Here is a 19,159-nt window from a genome sequence, read left to right on the forward strand (position 1 = left end):
AAAGAACTTCTTCTCTGTCGTTTGTGATAATTCAGCAGCAAACTTTGTTTGGTTTCTTACAGGTTTTGGAGGTGGTGCTGGAGTCAAACCACCAAAGTATGGTAAGGCTTTTGTTTTGATTACACTCTAGAATAATATGATGAAAATAACACCAATGCAATATGGAGAGAAATACTAAACTGTATTAGCAGCAGTACGTGGATCACACTCCCCTGCTGCAAAAACTTCTAAATTAGGAGGCAGAAATAAGTATAAAACTGCATAAATCCTGCACGTTGAGAAATATTTCCTCGGGCATGAATGTATTCTCACTCATTAATCTAACTTCACTTTAGATTTTAATACTTGAACTAATTGTACCACCTGCACTAATGTAGGAGTTCCTGGAGGAGCCGGAACAGGGCTAGGACCTGGAGGAGTTCCTATTGGAGGATCAGGAGTTGCAGGTGGACCGTACTCCCCCGCCGCAAAAGCTGCTAAATACGGTACAGTGAAACGACCACACAAGCATATGAGTGCTGCAAAATATTGGACACATTTCCTTGATGATTCTGAGAGAAAGAGTACAGTTTTCTGTCACTTCAAGCATTTTTCACTTAATCGTTTCTATAAATTTTTATATTGTCTTAGTTGCAAATTAATGATGCAGCTGGTTCTGGTTCTTTTGATTAGGAGTTGGAACTGGAGGTCTACCTGGAGGTACTGCATGAAAACACCAAACAGCCATTGAGTGTGATTATAGAATTCAACTAACATCAAACAATGTCATGATATGAGTATTAATGACATTGTGTTTTTACACAGGATTTCCAGTTGGAGCAAAAGCACCAAAATACGGTAAGGAGAACCTCAAAACTAATAGAAAAAGCTACATTGTTTTATAATAAAGATGCAAAGATGCAGAAGTTGGTTAAAAGATAAAATACCAAATCACAGCCAATTACAGTCAACTGGAGTAAAGCTTCATCCACCAATGACATCAGGTATCAGGGTCCATGTCATGATGGGAAACAAGTTAGGGTTCTGGCAAATTATAGACAGAATTTGGATGAATTTAAAATGTTGTATCATTGCAGTAGTTCCAGGAGTGACTCCATACACACCTGTCAGTTTTCCAAATGGCTCTGTTGTACCTGGTCAATTAGTTCCTGGAAAACCAGGTAAAGCTTAGAGAACAGCTTCTTGTTTGTTTGTTTGTTTGTTTGTTTGCACCTTTTCATAGTTGTAAATTTTAAATGATCCATTATTGCTTCCACAGCAAAGGATGTCAGTGGAACTCCTCAGCCAGGTACGGTGAAATGTCACGGCTGATTACATACTGTATGAAAGGAGGATTGTCTGCCACAGTTAGAGTATTTCTATTATACAGCAAATGTAAAAAGTTAACAGCAAACTGAAGAGATTTGTGGATTTTCATTTTTAAGTCTCAGAAGCTTATTGAGAGCTTCAGCACACTGCTTGCACGACTTTACCAATAAAACACGCACACGGCTCGACCTGCCACGCCATTTTTTTCCTTGTTTTTAACAGTTGCTCTCTACTTTGTGGTAAACGTATTTGCCCCTTCACTCCTTTTCTGCCCACACAATTTCCCAGTTTTAATAATATTGCTACAAGCCGTTGACCACCTCCAGCTTTACAGCCTCCAAGCTGTGGCAGTGCTTTGGTCCACTTCACAGCTTCTGCCTTTTCTTGTGGCTCTCACTCTGTGCCCGTGGAATTCACACTGGATCAAACTGGTACTTGTCATCTTTTTGGCAGAGCCCACTGATATTGCCACAACTGGCAAGACCCCAGAGGTCCCAGATCCCAGTAAGACTCGGTTTGCTTGAAGTCTTTGACCATAAATTAAATTATAAGGCATTTATTTGATGTTTGCAGTTGTAGTTGAGTTTTGATCTAATATATATATTTATCTATTCAGTATTTGAGAATGTGATTTAGATTTTTTGAGATGATTTGGACCCTTTTTGCTTCTGTCTTGATAATTATGTCTATTTATTTAAATCAAATTATTACATCAAGAAATTATGCCGTATGAGAGTGTTTATAATTTATACAAAGCTAAATTAAATTTTCCAGGATTTAGAGAGTTCACTTTCTCAAATACTATTTGGAAATACTATAGAAATGTCTCATGAGCATGCATTAGCTGTAGTAAGTAGCACTCCACTTCTTTTTGGGACTGTAAAGAATGGGAACCAATTACCTTTTTTACAGTATTATATATATACTCTGCTAAAGGGAAGCAGCATTATGTACTCTGTCAAATACGTGAGAGAGCTGTCTCACATATAGTGCCTGGACACTGTGCTTCACAAAGTCCTGAAAGAAAAGTCGTTTTAAAGCAGACCTATTATGCTTGCTTCAAGCTCCAGAGTTTTATTCTTGGACTATATAGAGTAGTTTTGAATCATAGCTCAAAATTATTCTTTGTTACCTTATTTAAGCATTAGTGCACCTCAGTTTTAGCTATTCTTCCTTTAAGCCAACCTTCTTCTGATTGGCTGCCCCTCACTAAAAGAAGACTTCAGCAGCAGGTGGGTGGAGCTTCTATGCAGACAGCCAGAGCTGCGTGTCTGATATGATGTCCCTCTTTGACATCATACAGATCCAAGAGTAGGAAAACTGTCTGAAACTGAGCATTTAGAGCACAATGAAGGCTTTTGGTTTAGGCTTATTTAGTTTTATAGGGGTTAAGACTTCTACTATTCACATCACCAAAATAAATAAGTGAACACATAAAAATAAAAAGAACGGCAGCATAATAGGTCCACTTTAACCTGTCTTGCCTCTTCAACTTCCTGTTAGTGTTGCATAATTTGGGGCTGCTTTTTTTTTTCTTTCTCTAGCATTTACTCGACTTGTGCACTCCTTTACTTTTTACCTCACAGCTTCCTGTGCTTGATGCATTGCTTTCATTATAGCGTCATTACTGCAATTTGTGTACTATTAACTGCATTAGTCCTGCATTAGGGAACAGGTAGATTAATGGGTAGCGATCTTTTCTGTTTTAATTCCTCATATTCTCCACAGAGGTTTGTTTAGGAACATGACTACTTGTGCACATAGTTTGACAGTTTTTTGTGATATTTACACAGTTTAAGTTTGTAAAATCACTGCACTTAAAGTCCTTTATTATTAAATAAACAGTGAATAAATTGAAAAGCAGCTACTTTACACTTTTTATTAGATTAGTTGTTTCGTAGTTGCATGAAATCCTAGAAGATTACGTCTTGTATTTATTTCCTTGCATTCCCAAATCCAATTAATGGAAACCATTGATTTTGTTGATATTAGTTGGGCTCATCTGAAAGGACAAAAAGTAAAAGGCACTTTTCTAACTTTTTTTCTTTCTTTCCTCTCGTGGTGGATGGGTGAACACAGGTGGTAAGTTGGAAACAAACATGCAGGTTTTTGCTTCATTTGATTCTCACGTGTGTCTCTTTGTTTTAATAAATGTTATTTCTGACTCCTCTGACAGTTTCTGGTGGAATTGTTCAGCCTAGTGGTAAGTAGTTCACATTAATCCTGTAAATCCTTGTTAACAGTGAAAGTATGCTTACTGTGCTTATCTAAACATTATTATACTTTTTCTTTTTTTTACTTTACAGCTGGCACAGGTGTTGGTAAATATGTCAAAATCCTCTCATACTGAAATATATCAAAAATACTCAGAGGTTCATGATTTGGGCTTCATTCAAACATTAAATGTGACAAAACTTTTACTTGTGTGTTTCCCGTGTGACAGTTGGAACAGGAGTTGACGCTCCCACTGGTGGTAAGAACAGTTTTTCTTTTTCCTTTCTGTACGTATTCAACATGTGCCATTAAGCAACTTATTTCAATGGATCTTTTAACAAAAGCTTGTAGCATCTGTTAATCTGTAAAGTCTATGACAGAGGTGTCAAACATAAGGCCAGGGGGCCAGAATTGGCCGAATCCGGCCAACTGGACAGCTTTAGAGGAGGGCATCAATTTTGTTCTTTTAACTGTATTTTCAGTTAAAACATTGTGGTTTATACGTAAGGGACAGTTTGGACAATGAGCTACCAGAACTTTTTTGTAATCTCCTTACAGTGTCACACTGTCAGATTTATTTCATTTACTACTACAGCATTTGTTTATATTATAACAATATTTATTTCTTATCTCTGGGATTAAATAGGCACTTAAACTTCTTTACACTAACAGCATGAGCTTTATGTAGCCCTTAAAGTGAAATGAGTTTGGTATACCTGCCCTATTACATTTATTATTACTGAAATTGCATTACTTGTCATTTTGACATATTTTAATGAATGTAACCGTTGCCTATGTTTCTAGTTGACACTTCACGCCAAGTTCAACCTGGTAAGTTTACGTTTTTAATCAAAATTGAGCAAAATGTACTGATTAATTTGTAATTTACAATAAGAAAGAAAAAAAAGAAAAATAAGAGTTAAGTTTCACCCTATCACGCCTCACTCACTGGCCACAAAAAGGTGTTTTAACATTCCTCAGAGATTTTCGTCCATATTTACGTGATGGCATCACACATTTGCTACAGATTTGTTGACTGTACATGGATGATGGAAATCTCTCGTTACATCACATCCCAAAAATGGTCTATTCGATTGTGTACAGACAACTCAAGAGAAAAATGACAGGAGGCCAAGCTGAAGATGTTAACTTTGGAGACAAAGTTAGAGAAGCGAGGCTGAGATGGCTTCGACAGTGAATATGCTGGACAAAGAATGTATTAAAAAAAATGGAGCTGCCCAGATAGAGGAAAAGAGGAGAGCAAAAATGATTGATATAGTGAATGAAGACATGCAGAGGGTTGGTGTGAGTGTGGAGGATGCTAGGAACAGGGTGAGATGGAGGCAGATGATCCACTGGCCACACCTAAAGGGACTCCACAGATGTCCCTAATGAAGTGGCCAGTGAGTGTAATTCTACCCATTCTTGTGACTGTAATAGTTAAAGGAACTAAACACGATATGCTAAATTAAATTAAATGTATTAAAAATGTCAGAATAGTTGAGGATTTTAAATTAACTGATCAAACTGTTGTTTTCTAACTGGTTTTAATAGGTTTTCCTTTTTTTACCTTTCTTTTTTTCATCACCCATGTTGGGCAGTTTATTATTCTATCTGTTATTTTAACTGGAGTTCAACAACAAGTCAAATATTTATTATTTTATTGATTCAGGAGTGCTGTGTTGTTTTAATCACTCAGTCTCCTGGATGTTTTCTAACTTAAAGTTCATGAAAGTATGCTGGATCCATCTGGCCACATGGTGGAGACCAATACAAACATACCCGCTGTGGGGCTTTTTCTCTTTGACTGTAAAAGTAAAAGGCGCGGCTGTTTTCAGGTCCTGGTGTTGGAACAGTTGGAAAAGCACCCAAACCATTTATACCAGGTAAAGAGGAGCTAGATATTTTAACTATCACTCATTTGTATGATAAAGCATAAGATGTCTCTGATTCTCTTGCATGTGATCTGTTTATGTTTTCCTCACTCCTTCGCCACAAAATACTAGATGTGCATTTAAGGAGTTCAACTGAATATTGTCTGAATTTAGTACATAATATTTTAGCCATCTGTAGCTCACACCAAGCCTAGATGTTTATATCTGGATTTATACAGTTTGTAAATGAATTTGTATTTAAACGTTTCTAATTATTAGAGTTGTGCATTATACATATCATCAGTATGGCACAGTTAAATAACTAAATTGTGACATATCACAGATTAATTTCAACACTACTGTCATGTTTGCTGCTGCTGCTCATTACTTACACAAACACACAGACAGCATCTTACCCTGTCATTTTAGTCTCAATCCAAATATTGATTAATTTGTTTTTATAATCACATCCACTGTCAAGCTACACATGATGCATCCTTCTTAACGTGCACTCTCTGTGCAGACAGTTAACGATTCTTCAGCCTGGATCGATGAAACCAACAAAAAGCTGCATCAGGCCAATTATACCTGCAACAGACTGAATAGTCATCAGTTTTGTGCATCTGCTCGTTTGCACTTTTAGGGCATTTTACCTATTGTGCACTTTTTTTGCAAGCTTTGATGTAATTTTTTGAATAGAATTGTAAAACTGAGAAATTTTGTTGGTAACAGGAGACTCTCCTGATAGATAATTAAAAATAAAAACAAACATTTTTTTTACTAAGATTAAAACACACAATATGACAAAAAATTAAACGTTAAAATATTATAAACTCTCAAGATAAAGTATTTGTTACCTTTACATTTTTTGGATTAATGTAAAGGATCATCAATAACACTGTGATACCCGAATACAATCTGTTATTATTTTTGTTGACTGTTGATTTTGTTTCTCACTTTTGTCTGATGCCTATCGAGTAAATCTCCGTTTTTCCCAGTATTAACATGGCAGGGATTTGAAATTGCACGTTATAACATGAAGTCTTCTGTTTGACGTTTACTCGTTTGTGCACTCAGGGTAAATGTTATGCCCAAACTGTTGATTTAACTAATTACATAGAAAATTTAATAAATGTAAATTTTCTGTGTAATTTTGTTACATAAGTACGTACACATTCAGTTTCTACAGAGTACATTTTATTTAATGATTAATCACTTGAATAAATAAACCTTTGATTTTTGGGGTCTTCTATTTTTACTCCCTAGGTACTGGCTATCCTTATGGAGCACCTTATGGAGGCAAGTTTCCTGTTTAAGTTTATTATGTTTTGGCTCTCATAGATTTTGTTTAAAGAGCAGTGAGGTATATTTCTACTCTTTTTGTGCTTTAGTACCTTTAGGCACTGGACCCGGAACTGGACCCGGAACTGGGCCTGGAACTGGAACACTGCCTGGAGCAAAGCCTCTGAAACCTCCAGGTACTCGAATCCATTTTTTCCTTCAAGCAACCAAACTGTTTTAGTAACTAAAACTACTTTTTAAATATACTATAAGACTAAAGCTGGTGCAAAAAACTTGCCTATAATCTTTTCTTTATCTATGAGAGACACTCTAATGTCTTATAATTATGGTGTAATCATTTTTATGCAAAACACAAAGTGGAAAGACACTGGATGAACAAAACCATTGTATGGTACGTCATACAGAACAAAATAAACAAAAAACATTTAAAAATGTAAATTCTGAATGAATGCATGTACAATATGTTTTATTTTAACACAAAGTGAGTAGTCAAAGAGTACTGAGATGTATGAAAGTTTCGACTGTCAGAATTGAAGAACTAATAATGGAATAATTAGATAAATACAGAGCGTGATAACTGCTGTCATGTTCGTGTTTTTGCAGAAGCTTGTGCACATGCAGTCTCAGCATTGTTGTGTTTTGTGTTTGTAGCTGTGGGTGGTGTTGGAGAGAGACCAGGAATCCCACTGGCTGCAGGAGGTTATCAAGGTCAGTGAGCCCTAAGAAAATTTACTTGCAGGAAACTAAATTATTATAACGTATTAGTAATTTTTAATTGGGAAATAAGAGTGCATCCTGCTTTTTAGCAGGACTTGTTGAAATCAGGGAACATCGTATTATCATTAGACCCTTTTTGTAATTCCTTCACTGAGCGTAACGCCTTCTCAAAATGTAGGAGATGAGTTATCTATTAGATGTCACCATGATTCAGGTGGATACACTCTGCTTGGACAAGGTATATATAAAAGGAGGCGAGCCTGTCAGCATTGATGCCTAATGTTTCCCTGACTTTAAAAAACAACAACAAAATCATCCATTCCAGTGCACAAAGTGACAGTTGGTGAAGAGATGTCATCTCATGCCACTTCCTGTGCAGGAAATTGGCCAAAATGCTGATAAGTTGCTGTGCAGGGTGCAGCGTATCAGGAATGAGAAACCACTTTAAGGAAGGAAAACAACTGGGGCAATATTCAAAGAGTTTCTCATTCTTTATGTGGCTCTCAGTCCTAAGCAGGATGGCTATAGTAATAGATTAAAGGGTCATTGCATGTAAGCCAGTTTTCTCTGTGTGACAGGTGGAGTTGCGTATCCTGGAGCTGCAGCTAAAGCGCCGAAACCAGGTAATGTAACAGGCCCGGTACTGCTGCCGCACATCAAAGCACAATGTAAACATGGGAAATGTGCTGTGAATGTGTTTTCCTATAGCTTGTGGCCACTGTGTACTTTATGTTGAAAACACAGTTTCCCAGAAACAGTGTTTGGGAAAACGTCCACCTCACTTCCTCTTCAAATTAAGCCTCAAAAATTCAGTACTGGATCTTTTTAAAGTAGTTTTTGTTTTGTTAGCGAGTTGCTATCAAACCAAAATCACTAGATTTACTCAGATTACTTGTATCAAAAAGACACTTTGTAGACATTTACAGTACCATATTCTCTCTCTTTAGCAGAGTTTGTTTACCAGTGAGAAATGTGGCCTGAAATAAAGTGATTCAGCCATTTTTTTTTTTTTTTAAATCCAGCTTCTGCAAAGGCAAGCTCCACCAAGGGCAGTAATCCCTGCAGTATTTCTGTTCCGTTAGGAGTCTGTAAATGGAGCAAGTCAACAACACATCATTTTGCCCTGGAGACCATATTACTGTGCAGAACATCACTGTGGGATTGTTTGAAGATAACACAACCCCCCTGGGGAGTCCTGCCCTGAAATAGCAAAATTCTGCCAGGGGAAATTTGGATGAGGACGTTAATGTGACGTTAGCTGAGCCACTGGCCACATGCCAGTTTAGGGCCTGAAGCAACAATGCTGGAGTAATACACACAGGAAAAAAAACTACAATCCATAGAAATATGAAACTTAGAAAGTTGTATTTGCTGTATATCAGAAGAAAAGAAACATTTGAATTGTTTCTTTATTGTCTTTTAATTTGAGCAGGCTACGGCAATATTGGAGGTGGTGGCGGATACCAACAAGGTGAGGACCACAGTGACATTTTTACCACTCAGTCCCTCTCCTTTTTATTCTTAAGCAGCTTAAGATGATGCATATTTCTGTTCAGAAGTCTACAGCCATATTTACACTTGCACAGCTTTTAGACCTGCCTCTTCTTCTCTTCCTCTGCCCACCCGTGATGGATCATTGCAATCACACAGCAGCAGCCGACAGTGCCGCCTGCTCTCACTTCCCCACAGATACTGCCCGGCTACAGCTAGTCATAAAAACTGTGTCCTAATCCATCTCCCAGTGAACACAGACACATCCGTCTGTGTTACTGCAGATGGTTTAATAGCTTTCATTTTTGCAGCACAGTTTTTCCATCAGGGAGGTTTGCCAAACTGAGAGATCCGTAATTATGAAAATCAGGTCAAGTTGTCATATTCAGCGTAATGCTGGGTTGTTTAATCATAACTTACTTGTAAAACATTTAGTGCAAATGGATTTACTGCCAACACAAATAGATTCTATACATGAATCCAATTCTTATCGTGTGACATATTTTCTATCTGTAGGCCTGTGAGGTCTCCATTAAAAAGGCTTTTTCAAATTTACAGGTGTAGTTCCTGGTTACAGAGGAGGATACCCCCAGCAGTACTACCAAGGTAAAACAACTACTTCCTTTATGCACATTTTGATTAAAGTATATTGATGAATTCACAGCACACATTATGTTACATACTACCTGCTACCTGTTGTTGGTGATAAACACTTCTGTGTAGTGACCTTTTAAGGGCGCAGGTTGTGCCATAAATCAGTGTTGACAAATGACAAAATAGAGCCATTTATCTTTAGAAGGTGGGATCAAAGGCAGAGAACAGTGGTAGGATGTTTTAAGAGTGTGTGGCTGTATCGGAGGTGGACTTTCACCCAAGAATAAGAACTCCAAAAAAAGAGGCTCTAATACTACTTTTCAGTAAAGCAGACTGAAGTATACTCATGAGCTACTTTATTAGATGTACCTTGCTAGTACCAAGTAGGACCAATTTTACCTTCAGAACGGCCTTAATTGCTTGTTGCAAAGATTCATCATTCATTCATCAGCTGTATTGTCGCAGCAGACAATCTTTCCAGCCTTCTGTTGTTCAAGAAAAAAGAAAAAAAGATGCAAATCTTGGTTGTAACAAGCAGGTTATTTGAGTAACTGTTGCTTTCCTGTCGAATCATGTGGTGATTCTCCTCTGACATCAGCAAGGCATTTTCAGCCAGACAACAGCAACCTGCTGGATATTTTCTCTTTTTCAGCCCATTCTCAATAAACCTGAGGCTACGTTCACACTGCAGGTCTTAATGCTCAATTCCGATTTTTTGATCAAATCCGATTTTTTTTTTGTCTGCTCGTTCACACTACAAATAAAATGCGACAGCAAACGCGCTCTAGTGTGAACGCTCAAAGCGGCCCGCATGCGCAAAAGAAGACGTCAAACACAACGCGCTCTGTTTAGACCCAGACCAAACAATATTGTTTGACTGATGGCCCTTAACATAAAGACTTCGGACTTCACGTTTCCCAATTTTTGCTTTAAGTTATTTTGTTATTTACATAATAATGTAAATAACCTAATAATGATCCTTATTGCTGTTTAAGAGAGGAGCGGTGCTTCAAAGGATAGTTGCAGATTTCTGTCAGAATCTGCAGATTATGCAGTACAAATAAAATGTTAACGTTTCTCCAACGTTGTCTTCCCAACAGTTTCACTGGACGGCCAGGAAGCGTTCGCGATGTCTTATCGGGCGCTTCTCCGGCGCTGATAATTGGCGTCTGTCTTGTGTCAGTGACGTAAAAGACGGATTTAATGCGACTTGACCGTTCAAACAGCAGACACTTTCTAAAACATCAGATATGTATCGGATTCAGTACCACATACGAAAGTGACCCAGATCGGATTTGAAAATATCTGATTTGTGCCGTTCACACTGTCATACCATGATCGTATATGGGTCGCATAGGGTCCAAAAAATCTGATTTGATGCGCTTTCACCTGCAGTGTGAACGTAGCCTTAGACATGGTTGTTGGGGACAATCCCAGTAGCTCAGCAGTTTCTGAAATACTCTGACCAGCCAGTCTCACAACAAAGTCACTTAAATCAAATCGTCTTCTTTCATCATTCTGATAAGCAGTTTGAAATTCAGCATGCCGTCTTGACCCTTGGCTGATTAGATATTTGCATCAACAAGCAATTGAACTGGTGTACCTAATGAAAAACTGTAATTCACAGTACATTCATAGCACTGATAACTGCATTGCTAAAATAAACCTGCCTCCACCGAGCGGAGGATTTGGCGCACAGATGATTGTTTAACTGTTTGTCCTTGTTTCTGGATCAGGGGCCGGATTAATGCTGCCTCCACTTTAGAGCTTAAAGAAAAGGAGAGGGGAGCAACAGAAGGTTTTCTTTTCTTGCAACAATATTCACATGCCGAAAATGATTCGGAAACCACATTAGGAAAAATATTACCTGATTACCTCATCGGTATTTATTCTTCCCTCTCCTTTCCTTAATGTCGGCCACTTTCGCAGCTTCAGCTTTTGCACAGTTTCCATGTCATGCTTATTATGACCTCTTACTCGTTAATCTACAGTAGAGATATCTACTGTATCCTCTTATCCAACTAAAAAAAAAACATATTAAACTTTAAATATCTGGAATGTTTTAGTTTAATTTGAATTTGATTAATTATTCATAAATATTTTTGACTATCCTAAACACTGAAGGTTTTTTTTTTTTAGACCAAAAGGATTTGTGAACTTTTCCATTTTAAGTTAAAAATAATTAAACAGGTCAACCCACATTTTACTGACATTTCTTCAGTTTAAGCAGACAAACCTTATGCACCTCTATCCACAAGATTAAATGTCGGTATTATAAATACAAAACACAGACAGGAGAAGACTACTGTCTGCATAAAATCTGGTCACTTGTCTGCACTGAAAATGTGTCTGGAACAAACAGCTCAGCTCTACGTTTAAGTGCCTCCTGTGCGATCCTCTATAATGTCAACAGTTTAATTCTAACCACATCCTGGCTGAGAGAAATGAATCCACCTGTGTGACAGACCCAAAGTGGTTTCATCCTATCATTGCTCTGCTGACACCTACTCTTGTATTTGTCTTTCCTGTTGTGTAGGATATGTGCCAGCCCCGCTGACTCCTCAACAAGGTACCAAAACTCCACGTCCTCTCATTACATTACTTCACACATGCAAAAAGAAAACTTTATTTTTTTGCACATTATAAAGGCATTGTTTCAGTGAGCGACTGTTCCCTGAAGCTCTGCTCATTTTCCAGTTTATCTCTCATTAAATCTACTTTTTGGCAGAGCACGCCAACATGCCAGATTATCGAGATGAGTTTGGAAAATGGGTGTGTGCTGGTCAGTGCAGATGGTGCAGCTCAGCCCGTATGATGAACACACCATAATCTGTATCTTCCTGAACTAAATTACTCCTGCGAGTGGGATAATTTCATAGAAAGCGCATGCTATTTTAGAGGCTATAATATCATTCGTTGGATCACTCAAAGTACCTGACATACAGCTTTCAAGGGCTTTCAAGTCTCTGAATGAAATCTGAATCAGGTTTATTGACAAAACTTTAGCCAAACCAGGATATTTTTTTTTTATAGAATGCCCTGAATAAGCATGTGTTAGTGTAACATGTTACTTATAACGTGACTGGAGGATCATTAAGAAGATTAAGATATAAGAACTGTAGACGGGAAGAAAATGTTCTTGTGCCTTGAGGTGTAGGTCCTAATGTGCTGCAACCCCCTGCCAGAGGCAAGTGACTTAAAAAGCTCCTGTGGGAGAAGTGCAGATTCCAGCCAGTTGCCTTCTTAGTAGAGCAGTGGAGTGTGGAGGGGAGACAACCCTACACATGAGAGTAACTAGGAGAAGTGGATGACAAGATGCAGGTGAAGATAATCAAAGACAATTACACAGGAGAAGTACAACTAAAGTCAAGAAGCTAGAGATGGGTATCTATCAAAATAAAACAGGAAGGAAGAATTGTAACTAAATGGGGGAACACAGACGTGAATGATCTTAACATATGGGATCAACACAGTAAGAAGAAGATAAGATAGGAAACAACTCAAACTTTAATCAAGAATAATTTCATGTTTCTATGGTGAACATAATTAAATCATGTAGCATCTGCATGAAAATCCGCAACTTAATTTGTATCATGTCATCTCAACAAGATCAATCTAGTAAGAGTGGTTCGTTGCCTGGACTCACGAAATTCACAAAATCACATTAGATGTCAAACTGCAGGAAAATCGCTGGAGTTTTAAGAGGCAGATAACTACACCCACACCAGGTGTATGCTATCGCTATTTATTGTGGTTTAACATGTCAAGGAAAAAAACGTACAGAAAATTCTGCATCAAGCCTTGCAATCATAGTTTTCCTAGTTTTGTTAAGCCTGGCTTGACAGCTTGGTGGCACGATGGTTAGTGCTGTTGCCTCACAGCAAGAAGGGCCTGGGTTCAAATCCACAATCTGGCTGATTTGCAGTGTGTAATTAGAGTTAGGTTAATGGGTAATTCTAAATTATCCATGATTGTAAGTGCAAATGGTTGTTTGTCTCTATGAAATCATCAACCCTCATATTGGTTCATTAAGCAAGACTAGCAGTTATTAACAAAGTAGTCGTTCAAACAACAAGATTTCATTGTGTTTTCCTAAAGTTTTTAACTTGTGTAGAATGAATTAAAATAAATTTCACTTTATATACTTCAATAAATCACTTAAAGTCAATGTAAGTATACTACATTGATCCAACGTAATCTGATTACATTAAACCACCAAATGTCAAATGTGTTGGTTTGACATGGTCATAAATGGGTTATTGTACTTGGTTAAATCACATGGAAAAAGGTGCCATGATTAAATTGTATTCATCCAACAACAGAATTTTTTGAGTGCAGGCAGACTCATCCCCACCTTTGATTAGCCCGATCGAGGTAGCGTCATCTGCTAATTTCATAAGGTTGACTGACTGGAGGTGGAGCTGTTGGTATGCAGGAATAAAATGAGGGGAGAAAGTATGTAGCCTGTAGGGGAACTGGTGCTGGTGGTCTGAGACATGCATGCATTTTCATGTCATGCCATTACATGACCAGTGAGGGTTTTCACATCCTTCCTTGGGCTGGTGGATAGTGGAGCAGTCCCACAATGATGGGACAAAATGATCTTTGCTAAAGTACTTGTAAAATCAGTGTGCCTTTTAGCAGCCATCCTAAAAAGTATTTCACAGTCACCAGGACTCAAAAACTTTATATGTAGAAGTTTATTATAAATATCATTCATCTCATCTTGGTGGTGTTGATTAGATTAAGATAAAGTTCTTGTCCAGTATATCAGCAGCTGTCTGTCATATATCACCTACCTTATTAATATAACTTGCTGAGCCGGTCTGCAGTGCAAACTTCACTAGTAAATCCATCTACAGTTTAATTTCCAGCACCCGTGTTTGGAGGCAAGTGTCTCCTGCCTTAAACGGCATCCTTACAGGGAAACGTGAACTTATCAAATGTGAACTTTGATAAGACATGCCGAGAAAAAGACAAGTTCTTAAACATTTATGCACTAGAAGAACATTTTGTTGAAAGCAAATGAATCATATTGGGGGGTTTCTTGTTTTTTGAAAGTACCAAATTTTACACAGAGAAAGTTTTTCTTGTAGAAATAGAAACAAAAACCCACAAAAAAGCCAAGAGAACAGTTGGATATTCAAATTTATGCGTGGAAAATAGAGGGACAGATCTGCCCAGTGTCCAGTCGGATAATCTTCTGGCAAACATTAAGGCCAGTACCCTCAGATTGGAAACATAATAACCAATATTGTTTTGTTGTTTTGCAGCCAAAGCAGCAAAGTACGGTGCTCTGCAGGGCTTCCTTGGTGGCGCAGGTGGAGGAGGAGGCGGAGGATTCTATAGAGGTAAAAGACCTGTGCACATTGTTGAAGAAGCATCCTGAAAAACAGAAGTTGCTGCAAAGGCTAAAATGTTGCCGGTGTTTGCTGTAGGTGGCGTTGCAGGATGCCAGGGCAAATACTGTGGGAGGAGGAAGTAGAGGATCTCTCGAGATCCAGTGACCTCAAGAAACCATGGTGCTACTGCATGATCGAGAATGTACATTTTATATGCAAAGCCCCATTAGACAACCTGTAAAGATGTTTGTTTTTACTTACTTGACTTCAGTGTCTGTTTTTACACAAACCCACCGACCCAGAATTTTGTACATGTGACGTATGTTATTGACAGTGCCTTTTAATCATTAACGTGTTCAAGTTAACCAAGTTAATTCTGTACCGCACCGGCCCACCATGTGTCGCTGCGTCCGTGCACACACGCCTGCACGTGTGTGTATTGTTTGTTTGAAACTCTGTCTGTACCATCGGCTGTCAATGTCACCCACAAGTGATTTCCCTTTCTGCTTTAATCCTAAACTAAATCAAGGTGATCCGTCTCACTGGGCAGCACAGGGCTCATCTGCTCCTCTCTGACCTGTCACAGGGGTGGGGTTGGTCATAGCTAGGCCGAAATCTGATGATATCCATCCAATGTCAGTGCGGTTCCTGGCTCCCCATTTTCTCTGCTGACATTTTTAGGCCTGCTGGGTATAAAGCGGTGGTAACTGGGGCTCCAGCCAACCCATCTGCTCTCACCAACTTTGCTGATTCTTGTTGCTGTGCAGTTCAGTGTTCTCAGCTTTTTTGTGTTAAATGTTGCCAAACACTTTCTGCTGAAGACAGTCAAAAAGCAGTGGGTTTAAATATCAATCAGACACTGCTTTGGTATGTACGCGACGTGTATGTGCGTGTGTGTTTCATTATGTGTCGTGTTTAAGTCTGCTTCAAATGTTTAGTCTCATTTACATTTATGTAACTGGTCATTATTCAAGATTTGCGGCACCATGATTTGACTCATAGCTTTTTTGTTATCAGGAATGTGTGAGCATTAAAAAAAACAATCCTTTGCTTTTGCATTTATTCACTGTTATTAACTGTAATACAGATTAATACTTTGTTTTAATGGGAATGCCGCTGTGTTTATGTGAGGCACAAAATCCCTGTTCTTTATTTACTTGAGCTGCTTTAAAAAAAACAAAACCAAAGGCTTTACTGACCAAAGGTTCATGAGCGCTGTTGCCAAGTGACCCCTATCTCTTCCCGTAACTGTGTACTGTATTTTGTACTAATTTGATGGCTTCAGTTCCTTCACTCGGTGCTGTGTAAGAACTGTCTTTGAGCCTCGCTGGGTCAGACCTTGTCTTATGTGGCGTGGGATAGTCTTCATCTTTATTTAAAACTGTTTTTATAAGGAGGAACAGTGTGGTTTTGCACTTTTTATGTTTCCACGGCACACATGTGACTTGTTCCCGGACATCCCGGCATTTTATTTGCTTTAACAAATAACAAAATAAAATGTGTTTAAAGAACACGCGTCTTCTTATTCATTACTTCTTCCTGTCCGTCCTGAGGGCTGATCAAAATCACCCGGTGGGGAGTGTCGAATCAGTCCAACGCTGGAACAATAACCTGGGTTCAAGTCCTGCCTGTTTTAGAGCTTTTTTTTCATATGAGTTCTGTTATTGTTCCACTAGGAAAAATGAATCACTTATCAGATTTATTGTATGTGAAGGATTTCTTCTCTATAATGAAAACAAACCTCAGGTTAGGTGCGAACACTTTGCCAGAGTATGGCCACTATGAGCTGTGTTCTTATTGTGCCAGCTGGAAGTAATGAACTCATACTGCTGTTCCCTGAAGATCTCCTGGGAGAGCCACTGACCCGTGATCCACATCCTGTAAAAGTAGCTTACACTGTTGTTCCAGGAGCAGAGGCTTTACTGCAGACATAAAACAATGTCACTGTGAAACTCTAGTCGAATTCTGTTTTTCTACAGCTGGCAATTACACATTTCTGTAAATCTATTTGCTTGATTTTCCTAGTGTTAGTTAGCTTGCTTAATTTCTAACAGGAAATAATGTGTTTGTGTTACTTTAGGCAACATGTAATCGGTGTAGGCAAACCCTTTGTACATACGTGTACTAAATCAGTTACCTGGCGACCTGCCGCTGGGACAAACAGATCAAACCTCTGGCCCTGGCTTAGCTATCCCACTCCCATCTCCCCATACCAACACTCCTGACGCTGAACCAGCGACACTGATTCTTGAAGAAAAAAAATAAGTTTTTTTTAATATCAAAAAATGTGTCTAATTGCAGGAAGCCCCTTGGGAAATAAATATATTTAATAATAATAATAATAATGATAGCCCACATAAACTGAGAATTTTTGTTAAAGCGTGCATTGCTCTGTGTATATTTTGCACACTGCCGGCTGCAGGTAGCTTTAAGAAGCGTTAAGTTCATCATGTCTAAGCAATGAGGAGTTTTAAGCAAAAATATTTCAACTTGGTGTCCACTAATGCTATACTCACACATGAGAAAACAGTGTTTGGAGACTGCAGTATAAGCAAGATTACTGTGATTTGTGTGCTTTGAAGACGGAGACCGGGTATGCAACCACCCGCAGTGAGCTGCCGTCCTCGTTACCATTTTATTGCTGTCTTTAGTGCGATAAGACTGAATCAGTCTGCTATGAATCTGCTGGCAATTACATGTTAATACTACAAACCTAATTATACAAACCTGTTGCCGTCTACATTTACATAAGTCATCCAGTGGAAGTGAGTCCCTTACTGCAAAGAGACGTGTTACAGAGGTGTTGAGGTCATCCAGACTCACTCAGAGTTACAAAAAAAAAAAAGGGGGGGGGGGGGGGGGATCCATCGTCACCACCACGTGGAGCAGGTGCAGAGCCGAAAAAATGTAAACATAGAAAAGAATTAACACACACTGCAGAGCTCCAGCTTCCTTATTTATTGCATCTAGTAGTGTGTGACGTTTCGACTACGTCTGCTTTTCTTCAGATAATGACACGTAGGACGGCACCATCTTAAATCGTCTGTGATAGATCACATGACCATGACCAATGGCAATAATATCCAATCAGAACCATGTCTTATAGGTCTCACTCAGATTTATTCCAATAGGTTGATAGTCTGTCTGCATTTGAATTTGAGTTTGCCATTTTATGTCCACTCTAGTGTCACATGGTAGACCTGCACCTCAACTCGCCTCCGTATTTGTTGTGTGAAATTGGCACTAATTTCTGTGCGTTTCAGAATTGCTGTGAGACGGTGGCTGATTGGGTTCTTTTAACTGAAGCTAGTTATATTTGATTGTTCTTACACTCTGGTCCTTTGATATTTCAAATTCAAATTCAAATTCAAATTCAAATTTTATTTGTCACGTACACAGTCATACACAGTACGATATGTAGTGAAATGCTTGGACAACTGCTCGTGACCTAAAGAGAACAAAAAAGGAAAAGGCTATGAATAAGATAGGAAATAAATATGAAAAATTAAAAAGGGTAAATTTAACTAGGAAGGAATAAAATATAAATTAAGGTTAAAAATGAAATAACTGTACAACACAAATTAGAACGAAGGGTAAATTTAACTGGGAAGAATAAGATAAAGATAAATATATAAATTTCACACTACAAACGCTGCTGTTTCACTTGTGGCCCTTTGTGCAGGTATGTTAAAAATTCCAGACTGAAGAAGGTTTGAATTAAAAATATTTTTTATGTTTGCATTCTGCTGTGGTTCTGTGCTTTGTACAATTGAAATTCAGAGATGATTCGGTGATATAATCATGCTGTACACACAGAATCCGTGTGTTACACTGAACCATAAAGGAAAATGGACGTGTTGACTGCGTTGCATTTAAGCAATGACTAAAATCAGTAATTACCATTTTGTAATTTCTGAATTGTGCGCTCAGGCTTCCGTTTCGTGCCTGCTTTACACTTCTTCGCAGAGCTAACTGATTTTATGGCTCCTAAATTAATCCCCAGTTAATCTCATGAACAGCAAATTTCACGATTTAGACATCTAATAAAACCTCAGTTTTTATACTCCTGACTACACTGCAGCTGCTTTTAGATTTGCCTTCATGGGTTTAAAACCAGCCAACCACTTCATTTTATTTCCCTTCGTTACAGCTTCTTTTTATGTTGCACCCTTTGCTTACACTTTGTTTGCACTTCTATGAGACACTTAGCAGCTACTTCCAGCACCTCCACCTATCCCATATCTCAACCCCTTTCGCCACTATCACGCATCAACGCGTTAATATTTTACCTGCCTTTCTACAAGAGCGCACTCTGTC

The 19,159-nt window shown here is 38.4% G+C and overlaps 1 protein-coding gene across 7 annotated transcripts in view; it reads left to right on the top strand.

The window, feature by feature from the left end:
* Positions 1-16,353, top strand: part of elna (elastin a) — a 57,939-nt gene extending 41,586 nt beyond the window's left edge. For 4 of the 7 annotated variants that reach the window (XM_026192591.1, XM_026192595.1, XM_026192594.1 and 1 more), the window contains exons 28-47: positions 63-101; positions 378-485; positions 673-699; positions 805-837; positions 1,077-1,160; positions 1,259-1,290; positions 3,484-3,511; positions 3,615-3,629; positions 3,752-3,781; positions 4,327-4,353; positions 5,361-5,408; positions 6,663-6,695; positions 6,788-6,874; positions 7,350-7,406; positions 7,994-8,038; positions 8,848-8,886; positions 9,465-9,512; positions 12,037-12,069; positions 14,774-14,851; positions 14,939-16,353. In XM_026192591.1, the coding sequence (XP_026048376.1) occupies positions 63-101; positions 378-485; positions 673-699; positions 805-837; positions 1,077-1,160; positions 1,259-1,290; positions 3,484-3,511; positions 3,615-3,629; positions 3,752-3,781; positions 4,327-4,353; positions 5,361-5,408; positions 6,663-6,695; positions 6,788-6,874; positions 7,350-7,406; positions 7,994-8,038; positions 8,848-8,886; positions 9,465-9,512; positions 12,037-12,069; positions 14,774-14,851; positions 14,939-14,985 (938 nt within the window). In that variant the 3' untranslated portion in view covers positions 14,986-16,353. Of the gene's footprint in view, positions 1-62; positions 102-377; positions 486-672; positions 700-804; positions 838-1,076; positions 1,161-1,258; positions 1,291-1,761; positions 1,869-3,483; positions 3,512-3,614; positions 3,630-3,751; positions 3,782-4,326; positions 4,354-5,360; positions 5,409-6,662; positions 6,696-6,787; positions 6,875-7,349; positions 7,407-7,993; positions 8,039-8,847; positions 8,887-9,464; positions 9,513-12,036; positions 12,070-14,773; positions 14,852-14,938 lie in introns of those variants that run through there. The other 3 variants (XM_026192592.1, XM_026192597.1, XM_026192598.1) reach the window with 3 other exon arrangements.
* The last annotated feature ends 2,806 nt before the right edge of the window (positions 16,354-19,159 follow it).

The sequence above is a fragment of the Astatotilapia calliptera genome, chromosome 14 (genome assembly GCF_900246225.1).
Source record: "Astatotilapia calliptera chromosome 14, fAstCal1.2, whole genome shotgun sequence".
Taxonomy (NCBI): domain Eukaryota; kingdom Metazoa; phylum Chordata; class Actinopteri; order Cichliformes; family Cichlidae; genus Astatotilapia; species Astatotilapia calliptera.